General features: G+C 42.7%; 1 protein-coding gene across 2 annotated transcripts; it reads right to left on the bottom strand.

Moving 5' to 3' along the window:
* Positions 1–848: 848 nt before the first annotated feature.
* Positions 849–10,070, bottom strand: LOC136586835 (cathelicidin-related antimicrobial peptide Bf-CRAMP-like). Of its 2 annotated transcripts, XM_066585081.1 has the most exons (5): positions 9,875–10,070; positions 9,090–9,117; positions 8,497–8,564; positions 5,258–5,323; positions 849–1,443 (listed from the first exon to the last, which is right to left on the bottom strand). In XM_066585081.1, exons 1-5 carry the CDS (start codon positions 10,061–10,063, stop codon positions 1,312–1,314), a joined length of 483 nt encoding a protein of 160 aa, XP_066441178.1. In that variant the 5' UTR covers positions 10,064–10,070; the 3' UTR covers positions 849–1,311. The 2 variants fall into 2 exon arrangements, with proteins under 2 accessions (XP_066441178.1, XP_066441179.1); XM_066585082.1 differs by lacking the exon at positions 5,258–5,323.
* Positions 10,071–22,581: the final 12,511 nt, after the last annotated feature.

The following is a 22,581-nucleotide window of genomic DNA, read 5'->3' as shown; positions in this document are numbered from 1 at the left end:
AGGCTTGCCCCTGATTGGCTCAGCGCTGAGCCAATCAGAAGCAAGTCTCAGTCACACCCATTCATGAATTCATGAATGGGTGTGACTGAGATCAGCCTCTGATTGGCTCAGGCTGAGCCAGTCAGGGGCAAGCCTGAGTCACACCCCCTTCACACCCACTGCAGGCCGGCCGCCGGGATCTCAGGCTGTCGGGAGCAGGTAAGTACATACTTTTTTTTTATTTTTTCACTTTTCAGGATGCATTGCAGGAAAGGGGTTATATATTTAACCCCTTCCCGACAATTAACCCCGCGCACGCCGCCAGCCCATTGCTTTCAATGGAGCGGCTGTATTGCCGCTCCATTGAATTCAATGGGCAAACATCGTTCTTCTCTGCCACAGCTGTTACAGCTGTGGCAGAGAAGAATGATTTATCTTCTATATGTTCTCATTGGGGTCGGCGCTGCTGCCGCCGGCCCCATTGAGCGCATATAGAGAAGAGAACAGGAATCGCAGATCGCAGATAGGTGCGATCTGCGATTTCTGTTCTCTAATTTATCGGACGAGCGCATAAAAAGCGCTCATGTGTCCGATACCATTGCAAAGCAATGGTTTTAAAAAATCGCCGGACGCATGCGCATGCGCAAATCGCGGCAATAAACGCCCGTGTGACTAAGCCCTCACTATGTAAAAGATTAATTTTCTATCCATATCTATACATTTAAATACTTTTAATTTAAATAGCACAAATATCATGGCAATATAGACATTTTTATGATATGAATTGCACCATTTGATGAAATAATATGAATCTCTGATAGAGTTAGGAACCATACAGATAGTTTATGGAGCAATATAGTACGGTAAGTTTATTAATGTAAATCTATTTCCAAGGACAAAGAGAGGAACATTTAAGGGACTTGGGTCAATAATAGGGACTGTACCTCCAAAAGAGGGACACTTGGGAGGTATGTATCATCATTATCATTCATCGTCCTCATTTATATACAGAAAACAATAGATGTTATTTGTTGTACACTTTATTTCTCTCATTGTATCCATTGATTTTTTTAAAACCCAAATAAAATAAGAAGGTTCCACAGAGTTCAGAACATCAGAGATCCCACAGACAACTGCTGCAGAGACTCCTGAAAGCTCCGCATCCAGTGTCCAATGTGACCGTGGGAGAGATGAAAGAGAAGTAGTGAATAATCGCTGCTACATTGTATCATCTCATGTCTCCTAATAACAAGCAAAGCCGGATCACATACAAATAAAAGATTTGCCATAAACTGCAATCCCAGATCATGTTCTACAGATGACTGGAGATCTTCACACAAGGATGAGGCCAGGTATCTTCTGGTTGCTAGATGGTCTAGCGATAAGAGTAAAACGTCCGGTTAGCCGGGCCCAGCAGTGTCTTCGCCAACATAGTCTTCTTGAAGACCTCCTCACACGGACATTCTGGAGGGCAAAGAATAAGATTCATGCAAATTGTCCATCACTAATCTATATGTAAGTCTGTCTGTTTTTCCTTTATGCGCTACTACACCATTCATCCGATCGCCATGAAACTTTGGGAAGTTGTTGAGTACACTCCTGGGAAGATTATAGGCATAGTACATCTATCCTATGATGGGTGACGCGCATGTGAGCAACGTCGACAGTTATGTCCCCCAGACGTAGGTCGGTCAATTTCCATCTCAAGCACGAAAGAAAAAGGCATTACGAGCATTGGTTGCTATATATTATACTGCTGAGATAACATGAAAGCTGTGCTGTGATTGGTTGCTACTTCTTATACTACTGAGGTTGCAAGAAAGCTGCGCTGTGATTAGTTGCTATATATTATACCGCTGAGGTAAAATGAAAGCTGCGCTGTGATTGGTTGCTATTTCTTATATTGCTGAGGCAGAAAAAAAGCTGCGCTGTGATTGGTTGCTATTTCTTATACTGCTGAGGTAACATGAAAGCTGCGCTGTGATTGGTTGTTATATATTATACTGCTGAGGTAAAGTTAAAGCTGTGTTGTGATTGGTTGTTATATATTATACCACTGAGGTAACATGAAAGCTGTGCTGTGATTGGTTGCTATCTATTATACCGCTGAGGTAACATGTAAGCTGCGCTGCGATTGGTTGCTATTTCTTATACTGCTGAGGTTACATGAAAGCTGCGCTGTGATTGGTTGTTATATATTATACTGCTGAGGTAAAGTTAAAGCTGTGTTGTGATTGGTTGTTATATATTATACCGCTGAGGTAACATGTAAGCTGCGCTGCGATTGGTTGCTATCTATTATACCGCTGAGGTAACACGAAAGCTGCGCTGTGATTGGTTGTTATCTATATATATATAAAAACAAATGTATGTCTGTCTGTCTGTCTTCGCAGCAATGTGCGATGGGTAAGCTAGTACATCATAGTTATTAACCCCTTATTACCGCAGCTAGTTTTGACCTCTATTACACAGCCCCATTTTTCAAATCTGAAATGTGCCACTTTATGAGGTAATAACTAAAGATGAGCGAACACCAAAATGTTCGGGTTCGCGTTATTCGAAACGAACTTCCCGCGATGTTCGGGTGTTTGTTTCGAATAACGAACCCCATTGAAGTCAATGGGCGACCGGAACATTTTTGTATTTCGCCGATGCTCGCTAAGGTTTTCATGTGTGAAAATCTTGGCAATTCAAGAAAATGATGGGAACGACACAGCAACGGATAGGGCAGGCGAGGGGCTACATGTTGGGCTGCATCTCAAGTTCACAGGTCCCACTATTAAGCCACAATAGCAGCTCTCCTGCCCCTGAGCCAATCAGAGGCAGCCCTCACTCACCCATTCATGAATTCATGAATGGGTGTGAGTGAGGGCTGGCCTCTGATTGGTCAGGCTGTGACCAATCAGAGGCATCTTATTCAGCAGGCGGGGATTTTAAATCCCCGGCTGCTGAATACTACTCACAGCTGTTCAGAGCAGTTCAGGAGAACTGCAGCCTGCCGCGCTGAACTCCGTCTGCCGGCACCAGGTGAGTATATATATATTTTTTATTTTTACACATTTCTGGATGAATTGCAGGGAAGGGCTTATATATTTAAGCCCTTTCCGACAATTCATCCCGCGATCGCCGGCAGCCCATTGCATTCAGTGGAGTCGGCTGTATTGCCGGTTCCATTGAATTCAATGGGCAAACATCGTTCTTCTCTGTCACAGCTGTTACAGCTGTGGCAGAGAAGAAGGATTTGTCTTCTATATGTTCTCAATGGGGTTGGCGCTGCTGCCGCCGGCCCCATTGAGCGCATATAGAAAAGATTTCTCAGGGAAGAAAGTTAAAGTAACCCGAACATCCGAACATCGTGTGGTGTTCGTTACGAATAACGAACATCCCGAACACCCTAATATTCGCCCGAGCATCAAGCTCGGACGAGTACGTTCGCTCATCTCTAGTAGAAACCTTTAATTATCCAAGTGATTCTGAGATTGGTTCACAGATTCATATTGGAGCGCTCACTCTCACTGTGGTATGTGGCCGCATCTTTGCTGTGTATGTTAATTCCTGTAACCTATATTGGTGCGTATTATGCACCAAAATAGAACAGGGTGCGTTATTTTACCATGTGAAAAAAATGTAGATGTGATTGGCTCAATACAAATCAACAGGCTTTTTGCAACGTGTATTACATGCGTGAAAAATGCTCATAATATGTAGGCCACGTGGCTTCACACCCAACTGGGCACAAAAAAGCTCACCGCAGTGTCGCGGATTTGTGCATTGTTCTCAGTATATACACATAGAGGTGAGGTAGATTCTCCTCAGTATATACACATAGAGGTGAGGTAGATGCTCCTCAGTATATACACATAGAGGTAGATTCTCCTCAGTAAATACACAGAGAGGTGAGGTAGATTTTCCTCAGTATATACACATAGAGGTGAGGTAGATGCTCCTCAGTATATACACATAGAGGTGAGGTAGATTCTCCTCAGTATATACACATAGAGGTGAGGTAGATTCTCCTCAGTATATACACATAGAGGTGAGATAGATTCTCCTCAGTATATACACATAGAGGTAAGGAAGATTCTCCTCAGTATATACACATAGAGGTGAGGTAGATTCTCCTCAGTATATACACATAGAGGTGAGGTAGAGTCTCATCAGTATATGCACACAGAGGGGAGGTAGATTCTCCTCAGTATATACACATAGAGGTGAGGTAGAGTCTCATCAGTATATGCACACAGAGGGGAGGTAGATTCTCCTCAGTATACAAATCATTTCCCTAGGCTTTATGGTTTCTGAGAAAATAACTATCTCATATATCATGGATTTTCACAGTTTTTCACGCTTTGAATTGAATATTGAAGCTGCAACCCCTTTAGTTCTCCAATTAGGATGTAAAGAATGATTGTGGCAAATTTCATGTTTCTACGGTTCAGATGCGTTTTATTAGTTTCATTACATAGGAGGTCACTTACTTTTACACTTAGAATTAAATAATCAAGTTGTGACCCCTTTACTTTTCCTATTTAGGACCTAGAGAATGGTTGTGCCAAATTTCATGTTTGTACAACACCGGGAAGTTAGAGGATTAGATTAGGTACATAACATTGGGTGTCACTTGAATTGAATATCCAAGCTACAACCCCTTTACTTGTCCTACTTAGGATTTATAGAATGGTTGTGGTAAATTTCACATTTGTACAACACCAGGAAGTTATATAACTTAGGGGTCACTTACTTGTGCACTTAGAATTAAATAATCAAGTTGGGGCCCCTTTACTTTTTCTATTTGGGACCTAAGTAGTGGCATGCCAGTCTGTGAGTCAGTCGGTGAGGGCTTTTGCACACACACACACACACACACATATATATTTCCGTGTGCATAAGTGCAGTATATTGGGACTTCCTATTACAGAATTTGTTATTGCACTATTATTCATAATTAGTGTATGTATGGCCTAAAGTTAACACTATAAGCTTAACTGGGATCCCAATATATTTCCTGTTATTCTCGGGAAGAGATCCTTTTTTAACGCTAGGGCTGTATCCTAGGTGAAAGCACTGATAAAACTAATCCACATGCCCATTCTTCTATTCAGCTCCTTAGTTCTAGGTCTCCTTATTCCATACAAGTTCGCGTTAAAGTCTGTTTAGGGAGGGAAAGTGTTCATACCTTACCCCAAACAGGGTTACATTAGTTTTGGAGGAGAATCTCTTTAGTTAGGACTGACCAACATTACAGCAAGAGAGCATCCTCTCTTCATGGTTGTGTTACCTCGGGCAGGCTGATGCACTTTATGTCATCAGGGACCTCAGCATCCAGAATACAAATCTTCACATCCTGCAAAATCCACATAAAGAAATCACTACTACAATAAGGAACTGACGATCGATCACTAAAACTAAAACACCTCAAATAATAGATATTTTATAGACTTTACTATTACATTAATATAGCATAATCTGATCGTTCCACGAGTATTTCTTACTCATCCAAATATCTTTATAGTACTTACATTCTTGTACATAGGAGGCAGTATTATAGTAGTTATATTCTTGTCCATAGGGGAGCAGTATTATAGTAGTTATATTCTTGTATATAGGAGGCAGTATTATAGTAGTTATACTCTTGTACATAGGAGGCAGTATTATAGTAGTTATATTCTTGTACATAGGGGGCAGTATTATAGTAGTTATATTCCTGTACATAGTGGGTAGTGTTATAGCAGTTATATTCTTGTACATAGGGGCAGTATTGTAGTAGTTATATTCTTGTACATAGGAGGCAGTATTAAAGGTAGTTATATTCTTGTACATAGGAGGCAGTATTATAGTAGTTATATTCTTGTGCACAGGAGACAGTATTATAGTAGTTATATTCTTGTACATAGGGGGCAGTATTATAGTAGTTATATTCTTGTACATAAGGGCAGTATTATAGTAGTTATATTCTTGTACATAGGAGGCAGTATTATAGTAGTTATATTCTTGTGCACAGGAGACAGTATTATAGTAGTTATATTCTTGTACATAAGGGCAGTATTATAGTAGTTATATTCTTGTACATAGTGGGTAGTATTATAGTAGTTATATTCTTGTACATAGGAGCAGTATTATAGTAGTTATATTCTTGTACATAGGGGACAGTATTATAGTAGTTATATTCATGTACATAAGGCCAGTATTATAGTAGTTATATTCTTGTACAAAGGGGGCAGTATTGTAGTAGTTATATTCTTGTACATAGGGGACAGTATTATAGTAGTTATATTCTTGTACATAGGGGGCAGTATTATAGTAGTTATATTCTTGTACATAGGGGACAGTATTATAGTAGTTATATTCTTGTACATAGGGGACAGTTTTATAGTAGTTATATTCTTGTACATGGGGGGCAGTATTATAGTAGTTATATTCTCGTACATAGGGGACAGTATTATAGTAGTTATATTCTCGTACATAGGGGGCAGTATTACAGTAGTTATATTCTTGTACATAGGGGTAGTATTATAGTAGTTTTATTATTGTACATAGGTGGCAGTATTATAGTAGTTATATTCTTGTACATAGGGGCAGTATTATAGTAGTTATATTCTTGTACATAGGGGCAGTATTATAGTAGTTATATTCTTGTACATAGGGGCAGTGTTATAGTAGTTATATTCTTGTACATAGGGGGCAGTATTATAGTAGTTATATTCTTGTACAAAAGGGACAGTATTACAGTAGTTATATTCTTGTACATAGGGGACAGTGTTATAGTAGTTATATTCTTGTACATGGGGGGCAGTATTATAGTAGTTATATTCTTGTACATAGGGGACAGTATTATAGTAGTTATATTCTCGTACATAGGGGGCAGTATTATAGTAGTTATATTCTTGTCCATAGGGGAGCAGTATTATAGTAGTTATATTCTTGTATATAGGAGGCAGTATTATAGTAGTTATACTCTTGTACATAGGAGGCAGTATTATAGTAGTTATATTCTTGTACATAGGGGGCAGTATTATAGTAGTTATATTCCTGTACATAGTGGGTAGTGTTATAGCAGTTATATTCTTGTACATAGGGGCAGTATTGTAGTAGTTATATTCTTGTACATAGGAGGCAGTATTAAAGGTAGTTATATTCTTGTACATAGGAGGCAGTATTATAGTAGTTATATTCTTGTGCACAGGAGACAGTATTATAGTAGTTATATTCTTGTACATAGGGGGCAGTATTATAGTAGTTATATTCTTGTACATAAGGGCAGTATTATAGTAGTTATATTCTTGTACATAGGAGGCAGTATTATAGTAGTTATATTCTTGTGCACAGGAGACAGTATTATAGTAGTTATATTCTTGTACATAAGGGCAGTATTATAGTAGTTATATTCTTGTACATAGTGGGTAGTATTATAGTAGTTATATTCTTGTACATAGGAGCAGTATTATAGTAGTTATATTCTTGTACATAGGGGACAGTATTATAGTAGTTATATTCATGTACATAAGGCCAGTATTATAGTAGTTATATTCTTGTACAAAGGGGGCAGTATTGTAGTAGTTATATTCTTGTACATAGGGGACAGTATTATAGTAGTTATATTCTTGTACATAGGGGGCAGTATTATAGTAGTTATATTCTTGTACATAGGGGACAGTATTATAGTAGTTATATTCTTGTACATAGGGGACAGTTTTATAGTAGTTATATTCTTGTACATGGGGGGCAGTATTATAGTAGTTATATTCTCGTACATAGGGGACAGTATTATAGTAGTTATATTCTCGTACATAGGGGGCAGTATTACAGTAGTTATATTCTTGTACATAGGGGTAGTATTATAGTAGTTTTATTATTGTACATAGGTGGCAGTATTATAGTAGTTATATTCTTGTACATAGGGGCAGTATTATAGTAGTTATATTCTTGTACATAGGGGCAGTATTATAGTAGTTATATTCTTGTACATAGGGGCAGTGTTATAGTAGTTATATTCTTGTACATAGGGGGCAGTATTATAGTAGTTATATTCTTGTACAAAAGGGACAGTATTACAGTAGTTATATTCTTGTACATAGGGGACAGTGTTATAGTAGTTATATTCTCGTACATAGGGGGCAGTATTACAGTAGTTATATTCTTGTACATAGGGTACAGTATTATAGTAGCTATATTCTTGTACATAGGAGGAAGTATTATAGTAGTTATATTCTTGTACATTGGGGGCAGCATTATAGTAGACATATTCCTGTATGTAGGGGCAATATTATAGTCGTTATTTTTTGTAGGTATGGGGCAGTATTATAATAGTTATATTCTTGTATATAAGGGGGCAGTATTATAATAGTTATATTCTTGTATATAGGGAGGCAGTATTACAGTACTTGTCACCTTTCCTCTTCTTTTTACATACAGTAGTTTATCTCTCAGGAAGGAGTCAACATAGAAGAAAATACTCAGGATTAACAACATTTCTTTTGTATTTATGATGCACATTTGCTGCAGTGTGTCGGTACTTACTCCGTCTGGCTTGAAATCACATTGAGATAAATCAGGATTCCCAGATTTCAGGCACTCCGTCTCTTTAAAGGAGATGTCCCGCGCCGAAACGGGTTTTTTTTTTTTTAAACCCCCCCCCCGTTCGGCGCGAGACAACCCCGATGCAGGGGTTAAAAAAACCACCCGCACAGCGCTTACCTGAATCCCGGCGGTCCGGTGACTTCAATACTTACCGCTGAAGATGGCCGCCGGGATCTTCTACCTTCGTGGACCGCAGCTCTTCTGTGCGGTCCACTGCCGATTCCAGCCTCCTGATTGGCTGGAATCGGCACGTGACGGGGCGGAGCTACACGGAGCCGCTCTCTGGCACGAGCGGCTCCATAGAAGAAAGCAGAAGACCCGGACTGCGCAAGCGCGGCTAATTTGGCCATCGGAGGCCAAAAATTAGTCGGCTCCATGGGAACGAGGACGCTAGCAACGGAGCAGGTAAGTAAAAAACTTTTTATAACTTCTGTATGGCTCATAATTAATGCACAATGTACATTACAAAGTGCATTATTATGGCCATACAGAAGTGTATAGACCCACTTGCTGCCTCGGGACATCTCCTTTAATGATGAAGCCTCTTTGGTTTTCATCCCCCTGTCATTAGGTGAGGGATAAACATATAAATTATCCACTTCACATTGATATACTTTGTTAGTCATACACTTACCTGGTGAAAAGAACACCGAAGCCTCAAGAGCTTCCAATTACAATGTATTCCACTACTCAGCAAGACTTCATCATTATCCCTTCCATGTTTTATGAGCAGTAGTTATAGAAAAAAAATTCTCCTGCTCCTGCCCTGGCTGACCCTCATCCCACAGGCAAACAGATCTAATCATTAACCCTTTTGGGACCCACCAATTGCTTGTATGTTTTAAACACCAGCTAAACAGACGAAGGGGTTATTCCCGAAACGTGTTTTCATGAGCTGATCACGTACTTTATTAAATAAAAGGAGAAGTTTCCCAAACCTTTGGTCACTTCCTATTTGCTTTAACCTGGAGTGCTGCGCCTTCTCCACTGCCAGTTTTTTAGTTCTAGTCTCTTATTTAAGAGCAATGTCACCTAAGTTTGTAAATCCTCACCTCTACTACTTGAGTTTTACTGCATTTTATACTTCAATCACATTCAAAACTGCATTTATGTTTCTTTGGTTTTCCTGTACTACAGATAGTATTACAGTGTGAGACCTCAAGTAATAGTTACACAACCCGGCCTGAGCTTTGCCATGACTTCCCAGCATTAACCAGCAGAAGAATTGTTTTGAATATAAATGAAGCTACATGTGCAGTTATCTAATATACATTATACCTTTAAATGAAATGCATTTTAGGTAAGCTGCATGCTTTACCTCTAGTGGAGTAATGGAAATCTGGTCCAGATATTTATATAAGTATGTCACCCCTTCCCTCTTGTTGTAGAGGTTGATGATGTCTCTTATAGAGCGTTCATCCTGGACCTCAGGCTCTGCAGCACCAGAGAGACAGCCGTGTAATGTGACCGCAGAGAAGAACAGCAGAGACAGCTTCCAGCTCCTCATCTTGGCCTCTCTTCGAGGGAATGTCCTCTCTCCGCTCTATAACCCTCATTTATTGTGCTTCTACTTCCTCATATTTCTGGATAATGGTGAAATTCTTTGTGTCTTAGGATACTAATATCATGAGCTGATCGTCTAATACATGACTTATGGTATGAACTTACTAAATTTCAACATATAGCTACGTACCTATCCAGAATGCATAGTATAAGGCAACTGCATAATTAGCAATATCTCAGAATGGTATTACTAAATTAAAGCGGGCCTCTGGTTTTGGAACAAAATTCTGTCCTGGACCGGATGGGGTATATTACATGCAGTTCTGCCACCTCTCCCATCCGCTCGTTCAAGGTCCTGTTTTCAGCCTTCCAGGCTCAGTAGCAGGATATCATATATGTTTTAAATAGGACTGAGTGATTTGTCAAAAAGTCCAAATCTTACTTTTATTACAGCGTGCCCGTTATGCAAATGTGCCACCACGAGTTAGAGAGGCGGCACCATTAAAGCTCTAGGTCAAGATGTGTCTGGTAAAACTTGACCTCTTCAGCCTCCTGCCACCACTCTCTTTCCTTCCACCGACTATGCCTACAAAAATAAATAGTAAGCTACCGTGTGCCCCCATAATAAATTAAAACAAAGCAGAGTGGGCACCACTAACAAAAAATTGGGGCGCTGCTTCTGTGTCAGAAAGGACGATATGGGAAAAAAGCTACACAATTTGCAGAAAGCGCACGCCCAAAATAAGAAAGCAAATATAAATTTTAAGAACAAAACACACTACAAAGAAAACACACAAAAAAACAAACCATACAATATGGAGCAGATAGACTTGTGCAATCAATTTTAATGTAAAAACAAATCTAATCAATACTATAGAGACTAAGTAATCCCTCAAAAAGAAAATCTCTCTCTCTCTCTATATATACATATAAAGGGGAAAGCCCTCACTGACTGACTCGCCACTAATTCTCCAATTCTCTAATTCTCTCTTCCCATGTTATGTAACTTTTCGGTGTCGTACAAACATAAAATCTGGCAGGAGCATTCTTTAGGTTCTAAACAGGAAAAGTAATGGGTTCACAACCTGATTATTCAATACTAAGTGCAAAAGTAAGTGACCCTCTATGTTATGTAACTTCCCGCTGTTGTATAAGCGTGAAATTTGGCACAACCATTCTTTAAATGCTAATTAGGAAAAATAAAGGGCTTGTAACTTGATTATTAAATTCTAAGTGTAAAAGTAAGTGACCCCCATGTTATGTACCTACTCTAATTCTTTAACTTCCCGATGTCATACAAACTTGAAATTTGGCACGGCCATTTATTTAGGTTGTAAATAGGTAAAGTAAAGGTGTTACAACTTCAATATTCAATTCTAAGCATGAAAAAACTGTAAAAATTCACAATACAAGACATAGTTCTTTTCTCAGAAACCATAAAGCCTAATAAAATGCTTTGTATACTAAGAAAAATCTACCTCACTGCTATGTGTATATACTGAGGAAAATCTAATAGAGATGAGCAAGTATGCTCAGATCAAGCAGTTACTCGAGCAAGCATCGCTTTTCTCGAGTAACTGCTTACTGGTCCGAGCGTGCTCACTCATCTCTAAAACCTTATTCTCCTGTATGTGTATATACTAAGGAGAATATAACTGTCCTGTATGTGTATATACTGAGGAGAATATAACCGACCTTTGTATGTATATACTGAAGAAAATCTAACTGCCCTCTGTGTGCATATACTGAAAGGCTGTAAAGTACATAAGGAAGCGGCCATGGACTGCTGGCTTGGAGCATGACTATAAGGCTAAGAAGGGGCTGCAACCTCCAGTTTGGGGATATTTACTGCTTTACATACACTATCTGGACAAAAGTATTTTGACACTGCAGAAAATAATAATAATCTTAATAAATATGCAAATACTGAGTTTGCCAAATGGTATGCTGGGAACGGCATGGGTAAAACAAAAAGCTACTCATTTTGTAATAACTATTCATTCATGCAATCAAGTACTTGTTGGACGAACTGGAGCGACAGGCACGATACCGCCACCCACGCCCATCTTCACAACAATCTCTTCTCACAGCCTTGCACGAGGAATTGCGAGCTACTCCTGCCCAGACTTACAGAGAACTTGTGGAAAGTATGCCTCGATGTCATTGATTTTATTTTTTTTACGTTATTATTAATTGCACCAGTCTATCAACACTATATTGTGCTGGCACTTATGTTTTTTAGCTGTAAATGTTTTTAATGTTGCTTTGTAGTATGTTTTGTTAATAAAAGTTATATTTGCTTTCTTATGTTGGGTGTGTGCTTTGTGCCCCTAAGAATAAATTATACTGCACATCTTGCCCCCAGGAATTAACTGCTACACTTTACATCAGCTTGTTGGTTGAGCGCGGCTGGTTTGTATTTCACTGGCCACTCCCCCTGCATCCTAAGGGTGAAGTCACATGAACGTATATCGGCTCGGTTTTCACGCCGAGCCGATATACGTTGTCCTCGTGTGCAGGGGGGGGGAGGATGGAAGAGCCAAGTGCAGGAACTGAGCTCCTGCCCCTCTCTCTGCCTCCTCTCCGCCCCTCTGCACTATTTGCAATGGGGAGAGGTGGGCCGGGTCGGGGCTAATTCTCGAAACTTAGCCCCGCCCCCGCCTCTTCCCATTACAAATAGTGCAGAGGGGCGGAGAGGAGGCAGAGATGGGGTGGGAGCTCAGTTCCTGCTCCTGGCTCTTCCATCCTCCCCCCCCCTGCACACGAGGACAACGTATATCGGGTCGGCGTAAAAACCGAGCCGATATACGTTCGTGTGACTTCACCCTAAGACGTTGCGTCACAGATCATCACTCAAACATGGGGGAGCACCCGGGCTTTCTCTGCCTTTGATGCAGCAGCTCGGTGTTTGGCCGCATGTGATCTATCTGGAGCTGGCATAGCCTAGTATCGACTGAATGGCTCTGCTATCATGAAACCTGTTGACCTATCTCAATAGTTACCATGACTCTCCTGTGGCGGTAGGCATGTTTTGGGAGTGGTAATTGATGTCGAGTTGAGCTCCTCCTCTATAATGACATAAATTCTGTAGACTTACCTGGTTGGAGGTAACTGCCAGGCCTATTAGGTTAGACTCTAGCTCAGTATCAGATACTAGCCATCAGCCCACCATCAGGGCTGACAGTGTTGCTGCTTTTTGTTATTTTCATTTTGGGCTTGGGGAATTGACCTCTATGTAGTCTCTATTATCTATTTGGGATTTATTAGTCTGGGCTGTTTCTTATGCCCCCTTGATTTAGCACATTGTTCCTTAAGTTCAACTGGTTCATTTTAGCCATTTGGCTTCTATACCAGTACTATTAATCTATTGACATCTTCTGACTTGGGTCTTCAGCACGTTATCTCTATAATACTTTGTTCCTGATGAATTAATCTATCCGAAGAAACGTGTTGAACTGGAACTGTTATATTAAGCAATAGAACAATCCCTGATTGTTGTAGGAAGAACTGTAGTTGCTATACCAATCAAATAGAACAATCGTTGATTGTTATAAGGAATTCCAATGTATATGTGAATCAGTATTAGGATTAGAATACTTACCTACGTCCGTAGGCGTCTTTGTCAAAATATTTGGCGAAAGCTTACTCAGATTGCAATATTTTATATTTTGCAATGAGTAGGAGCTGAGTTACCACAACAAATAGTTAACATCTAAACTAACTTTTATTATCTAGAGTTCATTCCTATTAATATTCTGGTGGTATCTCACGCCTCATATCCTTAATAAAATCTCACCGATGTTGGAGGTGTGGCTTAGTAGACAGTACCTTGCTACTCTAATGGTGGGACTGTCCTTATGTTCTGACCTTCTGGAAGCAGGCCTTTCAGCTGATGTCAACCTTAAGGCTGGGTTCGCACGGGGCGTATTCCCGTCGGAAATCACGCGGTTTGGCCGCAGCAAAAACCGCGAGAATTCCGCCGGGAGAACCGCCGCGGTTTAAGCCGCGGCGGCATTGAAGCGGCCCGGCCGCTCATTTTTCCGTTGCGGCCGACGCTCTCATAGAGGAGAGCGCGGCCGCGACGAAAATAAACAAAAAAGTAAAAGTAAACAGACATGCTGCATCTTCCGAAACCGCGGCTGCGGCGTCCGCAGCCGCGGTTTCAGCCAGACTTACTGCAGCGGATTGGCCGTCCCGTGTGGACGAGATTTCTGAGAAATCTCGTCCACATGGCTGGCTAATCCCGAGATTAGCGGCCGCGGGCGGATTTGCCGCGGCGAAATTCCACGTGGCAAAACCGCGGCAAATCCGCCCTGTGTGAACCCAGCCTTATAGCAGTATTCAACGCATCCTAATCCTGCTATGGCTTTACTAAACATAGGTGCGGATCAGCTGCCCAGTCCACTCCGCATTTCCCTGCTTTACATTCTCATTGCTTCTAGGGTAACTTTCACACGCCATTGGAAAAACAACTCTATTCCTACCACATCTGAAATAACCAGATTAGTAAATAATAACTGCTGGTTAGAATACATGAGCGCAAGTGCCTTTAATAAAAAAGAAAAAGTTAGAAAGGATTGGGCAGCCTGGCTCCAAAATACATGACTTCTCTTTTAAATCTTCAACAATCCGCTAATCTCTTCACCTTAAAAGTTTATCAACACTGATCATAACTAAGCCCAGTCTTACTTGTGTTACTTGTTTTACTTATTTTACTTAACTTTGCTACTCAAAGTATTTTATTGTATTTCATAATTGTTTGCCTATGTTTACAAATCTACATACACATGTTAGTCATATGTGACTTGTTACTTGCACATTTTTTCAACAAAAAACTTAATGTTCAAAAAAAAATATTCTGGAATCTCAAGTTCTTCAAATCCAAGTACTTTGAGTAGTCGCCATATGGTAACAAATTGTGGGTTTTGGGTGAAATGCATAATTGGAGCAGATTTGCCCCACTGAGACTCCATTGTGGGGCCTACCCTCTCTGACCTTCTCTCACCTTTGATCAATACTGGATGTACTCTGATACATCATAGGAGACATACCCAAGTCCATTAAGTGTGTTTTTCGGTATTTTTGTATGCCTTCTGTGGAGTAGTGGGAATTATAAGGATACCCTCTTATATCTTTTCAGGGATTCCCTCTTTACAATCCTGGCCCACTCCCATCTAGGATATACATGTTTGTATCTGTCTTATAGCCCTTGTTTTTAATAAGAAAACATAAAGTATACATCTTTTAAGGTTGTCTAATTCTGTGAAGGGCTTTCTTAAAAATCTTTTCAGAACATAAATTTAATGAGTGGTTCAGATAGGAACAGAAGATTAATTGGAGCCTGTCAAGGACCTCGTGTTTTCATGTGATTTTCTGCTAATTGGGGGCCAATCATTTAGTTTAAAGGGAGTTTACTATTGATGACCTATTCTCAGGATAGGTCATCCATAGTTGATCGGTGAGCATCTGCCGCTCAGGACTGCAACCGATCAGCTGACCCTCCAGCCCGCTGTCAGCGGAGCCGGATGTCCACATCAGTGGTCAGAGACAGAAGGGTAATAAGCAGCTTTGTTCTCATTTAAATTAATGGAAAGAATGTATTCTATTATACTTCCCGCTCCTTATTATGGTCAGAGCTGGAAGTGTAATAGATGTTATTGCTCCATTAATTTCAATGGGAGCAAAGCCTTTCTATCACACCTCCGGCTCTGGCCACTGATGTGGATATCCAACCCCTCTGCACTGACAGTGGGCCGAAGAATCAGCTGATTGACAGGGATCTCATGTGGTAGATCCCTACCGATCTACTATTGATCACCTATCATGAATATAGGTCATCAATAGTAAATGCTGAGAAAACACCTTTAAGTGAGTGAGTTCTATGCTAAGACATATCAGTTTGACCCCTAATTTATCTCACGTTGAGTAAAATCCCTAAAAAGTGTCTGGTCCTTAAGGTACAAAACAGCCTGGTCCTTAAGGGGTTAGATAATGTACTAACTTATCAACGCAGGGATACCAAATTTCTAGTGTTTTTGTGTGTGTGTGTGTGTGTGTTTGTTTATTGTTTACATACTAAAGGGGGAAAGGTTGGGTTTTGACTTTTTTATTTTTTGTATTTTTTACAATTTCACCACTTTTGATCATTCTTATAATACACTGCAATACTTCTGTATTATAGTGTATTACAATGTCTATGAAGCTCAACCAGAGCTATTACTGTGACGGGGTCACTAAACGGCACTATTATAGGATACAGAGGGCATGACTTTGTGTAAAAGTGTAGCGAGCACAACCGAATGTGTACGGGCGATATGGATAAGCAGTGGGGAACAATAAAAATGTAGTCACAGTGGCTCTGCTGCTTCCCTCCAACTTGGAGAATCGCAGTCACGGTCGGTGTGTCACATTTAAAGAGTGGTAAAAAATAAAAATAGAAAAATTGTTAATCTATCGTGACTCCAGTCCGTATATGAGCAGGGACCCATTCTGGAAAAAAACAAACAACAAAAAAAAAACCAACAAATAATTGGGGTAGTAGTCCTTACATTACTCCCAAGTTGTTTGATACCTCAGTGTATGTGTTGCAGATGGTGGAATCCAGCAGACAGTCTTTAGATAAAAGCAAATGTCAACCCTTTATTGCAGGGGAGAGAGGAAACTGTGCAACTTTACAGCAGACACCCACAGTTTAGATTCACCAGCAAATAATGGGTGTATCACATTGATTCATCGTAATATAGAAATCACATTTGCATACATGGCCTTGAAACATTTTCTCAAGGAGGCTGTAAAAACACTTCCAGCTTTCATCCCTGTCTTTGACTAATGTGGAATAGACACATCACTGACTCAATTCCGCTCCTCTCTTTTGTCCACTTCTCTCTTCTCCTTCCATCTCGTTCTCCTCTGTTCTCACTTCAGTAAGCCTTAACTTCTGCTCCTTTAGTCTCTGACCTCTCTCTCTTTCCATAATTCCTTTGGGCTCATACTTACACTTTGCATTCTTCTTCCCACCACAGTGATTTAAAATAGATGATCTCCTTCTTATCCCCAGTCTCCTTCAGACTGTAGCAAGTTGGCTAGACATAGATGGAACTGCTTAACCCCACCCTCTCTGTCTTTTATACCCTCTGCGTTTTACATAGAAAGCCCCGATCAGTTGAGACACTGCCCCAACTAGAAGCTTAATTGTATTGCCCAGCCCTATTTTCCAAGGGAGCATCTACTTAAATTATTAGCATATTTAAGAAAGACCCACTCCTCACGCACTGGTGCGGTGCCTTGTTCCTCTCATTAGAAGTTGAAGTATTAGCTTGTACTGCCTCGGGCGCTTGAGGGCTGAGATCTGGGAGTCCAAATTTCCAGGCCAGTGGCGAGCTAAGTATCAACCTACTGGGACAACGGTTACCTGCATACGTGTAAAAGACTTTAGATTTGTCACGCGTAACGCCCCTGTTCCTTCTCACCATAGCTTGTACCTGACGGTTAAATGAAGAAAGTCCACTCACACAGTTGAAACTTTGATAACTCGGTCACTAGGAACGGGCAATGACCATTGAACTCTACTTGAGGCTTCATAAAGTACAGCTTACACACCAGTGCAGGCAAGACAGAGGATGTGAGTTCAGGGAGGAGACACAGGATGACACTGGTCCTGCAGGCCAAGTTATCTGTAAGGTACAGCTCCTGGAAGGGGAACACTTCGGAGGAGGATGGGGGTAGGAACACTCCACAGACACTCACTCAGTACTTGAAGACAGCTCTGCACGGCGTACTCCTCACTTCACTGGTTCTCTAGAGGTGGCTCCTGGCATGGAAGACCTCAGGATACCTCTCGTCTTCTTCCATCACTTCACCACATGATGGTTGAAGGTACCCCCATATGGCCGGGACTCCACTCCACTCTTAACTGAAGAAGATGATGAAAGACCACACCTTGCCATCAGGCACTCATACTTATAGGATACATAAACTACGTGACAGGACATATATTAATACTAGAGAGCACCAAAATGCTTGGGTGCTCGTTACTCGAGCCGAGCTTTTTCTAAAGCTCGAGAGCACGTTTCGAGTAACGAACCCCATTGGCTGAGCGCCTCAGCCAATCACAATCAGCTCTTTCAGCAGGCGGGGATTTTAAATCCCCATGTGCTGATAGATCAGCAGCGCTACAGAGCCGGGGACAGAGCTGATAAGACACGGCTGAGCCCCGGCAGCTGAAGGGAGGTGAGTATCATTTTTATTTCTTTTTTAACACTATTTTTCAGGGTTTTTCAGGGAAGGGCTTATATTTAAAGCCCTTCCCTGAAATCTCTTCAGCTATCGGGGCTCAGCCGTGACTTCTCCGTGCTTTCCCCGACTCCGCATTATTGATCTATCAGGGGATTTAAAATCCATGCCTGCTGAAAGAGCTGATTGTGATTGACGGAGGCGCTCAGCCAATCACAATCAGCTCTTTCAGCAGGCGGGGATTTTAAATCCCCGCCTGCTGATAGATCAATAGTGCAGAGCTGGGGACAGCACGGAGAAGTCGCGGCTGAGCCACTGGCAGCTGAAGGCAGGTGAGTATCGATTTTTTTTTTACACTATTTTTCAGGGTTTTCCAGGTAAGTGCTTATATTTAAAGCCCTTCCCTGAAATCCCTTAGCTACCGGGGCTCAGCTGCCTTTTATCCGCGCTGTCTTCGGCTCTGTAGCGCTGCTGATCTATCAGCCAATCACAATCAGCTCTTTCAGCAGGCGGGGATTTTAAATCCCCATGTGCTGATAGATCAGCAGCGCTACAGAGCCGGGGACAGCGTGGATTAGACGCGGCTGAGCCCCGGCAGCTGAAGGGAGGTGAGTATCATTTTTTTTTTTTTTTTTTACACTAATTTTTCTGGTTTTTCAGGGAAGGGCTTATATTACAGGGCTTCCTGCAATTCATTGACGGGTGCCAGCAGCAGGATCCTCTACCATAGCTGTCATGTGTGACAGCTGCGGTAGGGAATTGAAGAATTCCTCTGCTGCATCTGTCACAGATGTGGCAGATGTAGCAGCAGGGAATTTTTTTACTATTGGGGATGAAGGAAACATCTGCCGCATGCAGCAGATGTGTTCTTCATCCCTGCGGGGGGAAAGCGGCAGCAACGAAGGGTAAGTTTTTCTTTTTAGTTATTTATTTTTTTACACTAAAATTATTGTTTTCAGAAAAAGGGCTTATATGTAAAGCCCTTCCAAGAAAAACAATTAGGGGTGCCGTCAGACCATTGTTTTCAATGGAGCCGCCGGCAGCAGCCGCGGCTCCATTGAAAACAGGTAGGGAGGGGAGGGACAAAATTTTCTCGAGCGCCGCGCGGTGCTCAGCTTGAGTAACGAGTACTTCAAATATGCTAATGCTCGAACGAGCATGCTCACTCATCTCTAATTGATACTTTCCTGACATATCCCAGCCACTCTCAGGCATTAACCTCTCACATGCTGCAGCTGTGCAATACACATAACAGAAGACTAGACATTTTGCACAGTGCATCCACATTGAAGACATGACATGTATGACAATTATGGAGGGGCCAGAAATAAATGTTTCAGGCCACTACACTTACTATACAGTGACAAGGGGCAAAAGGAACAGTCCGTGCACATGGTTTATCTTTACTTTCTGGAGAAGGCTCTGGTTTGGTTTATACTCCCAGTCATTGTTACAAGGACTGTTAAATGGTCTGACATTGAATTGCAGCAATGCTGCAATGTCTTCTAATAGGTAGCACCCTAGAGACATTGTACAATTTCTCATTCTTAATCTAGTAGTAACGGATCTTTACACAGACTACAGTATTTTTGCAGTATTTTAAGAATTTCTAAAAAAAATGCCATTTGCTTCATGCGTGTTCATGGTATTTTTCACATGAGCTTCTGATGACATATTTGTAAATGCTGTGCTTTGAAAATAAAACATAACTGATTGAAAAACGGCTCAAAATGACAAAAATGAGTCAAAAGGCTGCTTTTTATAACACTCTGTAAACTTTAAAGTACAGTATATACCTGAGTATTAGCCGACCTGAGTATAAGCCGAGACAATAAATTTCCCCACAAAAAACTGGAAAAACTTATCGACTCGAGTATAAGCCGAGCTATACTCGAGTATATACTAGGTAAAAAAAACCCTCCATACTCCCCTCCCAGCTGATGTCTGTGTCTGTGCGACAAGCTGCTTGAATTCTCCCTGCTGTAATCCCCCGCCGTCCTCTCTGCTTGGCTCTGTCAGTGCTGTGTAAGTAAGTGCTGTGATTGGATTGAGTGCCAGTCAATCACAGCTGGAGCTCGATCCAATCACAGCGCTTACTTACACAGCACTGAAAGCTTGAGAAAGGCCAAGATGGCCAAAACGTCGCTTGTCTGTTTGTGATGGGGGGAATAAAATCTTCGTATTGATTAGCATCGCTGATGCTGCTGAAGTTCTTTCTTTATATTGGATACTTTCTGTCAGAACCGGCAACTCTCGGGGCCGCCGTGCCCGCACCACCGGTCCGGCCACCCGGGGTGCGGGAGCGCGGCGCAGAGGTACCCCGGTTCTTGTGATCTCCCCGGGCCGCTGTAAGACTGGTCGCCGCCGGGTTACTAGGGAGGCAGCTGGTGCTTCTAGTGTCCTGACTACCAGGCTGGCTTCCCTAGTAACTGTCTGTGCAGCTAGACTGGGGGCGTGCCCCCAGCACCGCCCTGATTAGCCCTGCTGCTGTCAGGCTCCCCGCCCCAATCAGCTTCTGGGGCGGGAGCGCTGACAGCATTTAAATAGGTGTGTTTTCCTCTCAGGCCTCGCCAGTGTTAGTTTGGTTCTCCAGCTGCACCCGCGTTTATCCTGACTGCTCTTGTGACCTCGGCTTTTCTGACACCTGCTTTTGGACTTGACTACGTTTTTGCCTGACCCCTCCGTACTGCGTACCCTCTTGTTGCCGACCCGGATTGTCTGACCATTCTACCGTTGCTTGTCTCAGTGTCTGTTTGTCTCCCGTGTCCCGCTTCCCTAGTGAGGGTAGGGACCGTCGCCCAGTTGTCGCCCTGGGGGTTAGCCCAGGGGGGCAAGTAGGCAGGGACAGGGGTTGCGGGATATCTCAGGGACCCCCATATCCCGGACACTGTCCTGACAGTAACACTGGCCGAACTAAGGTCAGACCCTTGCATCCGCCCGGCAACTTTGAGCCCCTCGATGGAGGCCGTGGCGGCTGTAGCGAACCAGGTCCAGGTCCTTACGACCCTTGCCCAGGACCTAACAGCCCGCTTGCAGCCACGGGAACAAGTGGCAGCTGCAGGTCCCATGCAGCCCTCGTCCGCTCCAGGAACGATGTCAGAACCTCGAGCCACGCTTCCGGATTGCTTCTCCGGAGAGAGAGATCAGTTTTTTGCATTTAGAGAGAGCTGCAAGCTCTACTTTGATCTCCGCCCCCACTCCTCTGGTACTGAATACCAGAAAGTGGGAATCGTAATTACCCGCCTGAGGGGAGAGCCCCAAAATTGGGCTTTCTCGCTACCAGCTGGCTCTCCAGCCCGACTATCCCTTGACGCCTTTTTTTCCGCCCTGGGTCAAATTTATGACGAACCCGACCGGGCGGGCTACGCAGTCTCCAAACTTCTGGCCCTGCGCCAGGGTTGTAAGATGGCGGAGGACTACTGTTCCCAATTCCGTCAACATTGTACGGAATCCCGGTGGAACGATGCCGCCCTAAAAGACTTATTTTTGACCGGTCTGTCTGAGGGTCTCAAGGACCTACTTGTGGCCCACCCAGAGCCTAAAACCCTGGAGCAAGCCATGTCGCTGGCTATTCGAGCCGACCGACGTTTGAGGGCCAGACACGCCGCTCGGACCACCCCACTCCCCACGTCTACTTCTTCGACTGACCCGACCTGTTACCCTCCCACCACCGAGGCCATGGAGCTGGGAGCCGTGAACCCCGAGCAACGACGGGAACACCGCCTGAAGAAGAACCTCTGCTTCTACTGTGGGGAGCCGGGTCACCGCATTGCTACCTGCGCTAAGAAGCCACGGCAGGAAGAACTCCCGCTCCTAGGCAGTTGTCGGGGGGACTGTCTAGGAGCCAAGGTACTCCCTGTGTTGTCCAAAATGTTAGTGCCTTGCACCCTAGAATTTCATGCTTTCCACCGTACTGGGCAAGCCTTTGTCGATTCGGGGGCTGCGGCTAATTTCGTTAACTTTAATTTCGTTGCTCAACTGTCCGGGGTTTTGTTACGTTTAGAAACTCCGATTCTGGTTTCAGGAGTGGACTCCACTCCTTTGCAAGCAGGGGTGGTTAATCTGGTGACCCCTGAAGTAAGGTTTACTATAGGAGCCTTACACGTGGAAACCTGCACCTTTCTAGTGATGAGAGATTTGTCTGTGGACGTCGTCCTAGGCCTCCCCTGGCTCCGGGAGCACAACCCGGTAGTAAATTGGGACACGTTGGAACTGGTAAAGTGGGGTCCCCGCTGTGCCAACCACCTTCGTGCGGTGAAGGTGGGAATCTCCACCTGCGAGGGGAGCCCC

The sequence above is a fragment of the Eleutherodactylus coqui genome, chromosome 12, assembly GCF_035609145.1.
Source record: "Eleutherodactylus coqui strain aEleCoq1 chromosome 12, aEleCoq1.hap1, whole genome shotgun sequence".
NCBI classification, from domain to species: domain Eukaryota; kingdom Metazoa; phylum Chordata; class Amphibia; order Anura; family Eleutherodactylidae; genus Eleutherodactylus; species Eleutherodactylus coqui.
This window is presented reverse-complemented; position numbering and strand designations above follow the sequence as displayed.

What these genes read in the sequence shown, in the direction of transcription:
- LOC136586835 (XM_066585081.1), bottom strand. Translation starts at nt 10,063, where the DNA reads ATGAGGAGCTGGAAGCTGTCTCTGCTGTTCTTCTCTGCGGTCACATTA. An exon ending in AAACCAAAGAGGCTTCATCA is followed by an intron (nt 8,565 to 9,089) that starts TTAAAGGAGATG and finishes GGGACATCTCCT; the next exon opens with TTAAAGAGACGGAGTGCCTG. An exon ending in GTGATTTCAAGCCAGACGGA is followed by an intron (nt 5,324 to 8,496) that starts GTAAGTACCGAC and finishes TGGATTTTGCAG; the next exon opens with GATGTGAAGATTTGTATTCT.